This window comes from Ursus arctos, unplaced genomic scaffold (genome assembly GCF_023065955.2).
Source record: "Ursus arctos isolate Adak ecotype North America unplaced genomic scaffold, UrsArc2.0 scaffold_31, whole genome shotgun sequence".
NCBI classification, from domain to species: Eukaryota; Metazoa; Chordata; class Mammalia; order Carnivora; family Ursidae; genus Ursus; species Ursus arctos.
The window spans coordinates 382,315-385,114 of NW_026622997.1; the positions used below are offsets into that span (position 1 = coordinate 382,315).

Below are 2,800 nucleotides of genomic sequence, written 5' to 3' on the forward strand. Positions count from 1 at the left end.
TTGGATTTTTTGTCTTGTCTCATAATTATTATGTAATAATTCTTTTTTAAAGATTTTATGTATTTATTTATTTGTTTATTTTCATTTGAGAGAGAGAAAGTACCAGCACGGGGAGGGGCAAAGGGAGAGAGAGAAGCAGGCTCCCCGTTGAGGAGGGAGCCCCATGCAGGGCTTAATCCCAGGACCCTGGGATCATGACCTGAGCCGAAGACAGGCGCTTAACTGACTGAGCCACCCAGGGGCCCTATGTAATAATTCTTTATGCTTTAAAATAGTAACCATTTGTGACATAAACACTGCACATTTTTCATCTGGCACTTGTCTTTTATCTTTATATATCATCATTTTTCCTGTGAAAAATTTAGATTTACATGCATACCAACAACAGTCAAATCTCATATCCTCTTGCATTTTTCCACTGAAGGTGTGTTGCTGTTATTTATCAAGGAATAATGTATATGTGTTGCTAGAAAGCTGAAATTGAGCCCACATATAGTGGAAGCGGTCAAAAATATTTTCTAAATGTTTTTTGAGAGACAGAGCGTGTGCACAAGCAGGGGAGAGGAGCGGAGGGAGAGAATCCTAAGCAGGCACAGCATGGAGCTCAGTCTCACCACCTTGAGATCATGACCTGAGCGGAAATCAAGAGTCAGACGCTTCCCTGACTGAGCCCCCAGGCGCCCTGGAAGGGGCTAACGTTGTCTCTCCGCATGCTGGTGCAGGTTCCGGCAGCCTGTTCCTCTCCCTCCGGAAGAGTGTGCCACCCCTGTGTAAGGTAGGTCCGTCTTTGTCGCTACCTTCTTTCTTCCGTGCCCCAGCCTCTGTCCAGCAGCACTCACTATTTTCGTGCTTGTAAATTCCAACGGTGTAAGTCCTGGTAATGACCTGCATTTAAAAACACAAAGCAGATTGAAGAAACTTAGAAGTACTTGGGTTGTCTCATGAAGTTACCTGAGAACTTCCACAGACGGAGGAAAATGAACTTGATAATTTGTGGTCCGTAGTCAAGCTTGCTGTGCTTTCTGTATACTTGGCGGGGGGGGGGGATATGGTACAGAAAAAAGAATCGCCCTTAAGTCCTGGCCTTACCACTACTGGCTACGCTATTATCTATGGTCACTGAGTCACAGCAGCAATGAAATGTAGGCTGCAGCTGTTTGTCGTGCCTGTCACATGTCAGTCAATCGTGATTAGACCAGCAGGTTAAACAGGTGATGGGGATGAAGGAGGGCACTCGTCCTGATGAGCACTGGGTAGTGTATCGAGTGTTCCATCACTACACTGTACGCCTGAAACTAATATTACACTGTCTGTTAACTAACTGGAATTTAAATAAAAGTTTAAAAAAAAGATGTGTGAAGATGTGGGCAGTTCTCACCTGCGGTTAACACTGTAAATCATGTCGCCATATTTTACTGCTTGAATCAAAGCATCTAGGACCGTGTTGGCTCTTTGTGGGAACGGACACGCATAACTGTCATTTAAGAGAGGGAGAATATTCTAAAAACTCACCGGAAGATTTTTGTGCACACGTAAGAAAAGGGGGAACTGAATGTCTTGAGCGCTTACAATCGTCTATGCCCTCTGCACATGGGGTTACGTACTTCGTCGTTTCAGAGTAATGATCTACCTCATAAAGGAAATTGATCATTGGCAAAAAACAGAACTGATTTCTAACTTAAAAGAATCACACTGTATTTCACCAGGTTCCATTTAATTGGCTATAAATTTTATTTGGTGTTTAATTATCCATTATAATAATCAAAATTAGTTCAGTTCCAATAAGAGTATTCAATAATTATCTATTGATTACTTTTCTATTTTATATTTTTTAGGAATGAAAAATAAGTGAGTCATCATGAACTGGGCTAACGAGAGCTCCCCGAGAGAGTTTATACTACTTGCCTTCTCAGACAAGCCCTGGCTACAAACGCCTCTGTTTGTGCTCCTCCTAATATCATACACGGTCACCGTCTGTGGCAACGTGTCCATCATGATGCTGTGCGTCCTGGATCCCAAACTTCACACACCCATGTATTTCTTTCTCACCAATCTCTCCATCTTAGATCTGTGCTATACGACAAGCACAGTCCCTCACATGTTGGTAAATATTTGTCGCAACAAAAAGACCATCAGCTACGGTGGCTGCATGGCCCAGCTCATTATCTTTCTAGCCCTGGGTGCTACTGAGTGTCTCCTCCTGGCTGTCATGTCCTTCGACAGATATGTGGCGGTCTGCAGACCCCTGCACTACATAGTTGTTATGAACCGTTGGCTCTGCTTGAGGGTGGTAGCCTTCTCGTGGCTCACTGGCTTCAGTAACTCAGTGTTGCAGTCTTCCTTGACCCTTAACATGCCACGCTGTGGTCACCAAGAAGTGGATCACTTTTTCTGTGAGGTGCCTGCCCTTCTCAAGCTGTCGTGTGCCGATACAAAGCCTATCGAGGCTGAGCTTTTTTTCTTTAGTGTATTAATTCTTCTAATTCCAGTGACATTGATCTTCATTTCCTATGGCTTCATAGCTCATGCGGTATTGAGAATCAGGTCAGCAGAAGGACGACGGAAAGCTTTTGGGACATGTGGGTCCCATATGGTTGTGGTGTCTCTCTTTTTTGGAACAGGCATATACATGTACCTACAACCACCTTCATCCACCTCTAAGGACTGGGGAAAGATGGTTTCCCTCTTCTATGGGATCGTCACACCCATGTTGAATCCCCTCATCTATAGCCTTAGAAATAAAGATATGAAAGAGGCCTTCAAGAGGGCGATGGCAAGAATCTTTTTCTACAAGAAATAA

General features: G+C 43.7%; 1 protein-coding gene across 1 annotated transcript; it reads left to right on the plus strand.

Annotated features, from left to right (window-relative positions):
* The first annotated feature begins 1,858 nt into the window (after nt 1-1,858).
* On the plus strand, nt 1,859-2,800 carry LOC113248871 (putative olfactory receptor 2B3). The gene has a single exon (XM_026490481.3). The coding sequence runs from the start codon at nt 1,859-1,861 to the stop codon at nt 2,798-2,800; it is 942 nt and encodes a 313-aa protein (XP_026346266.2).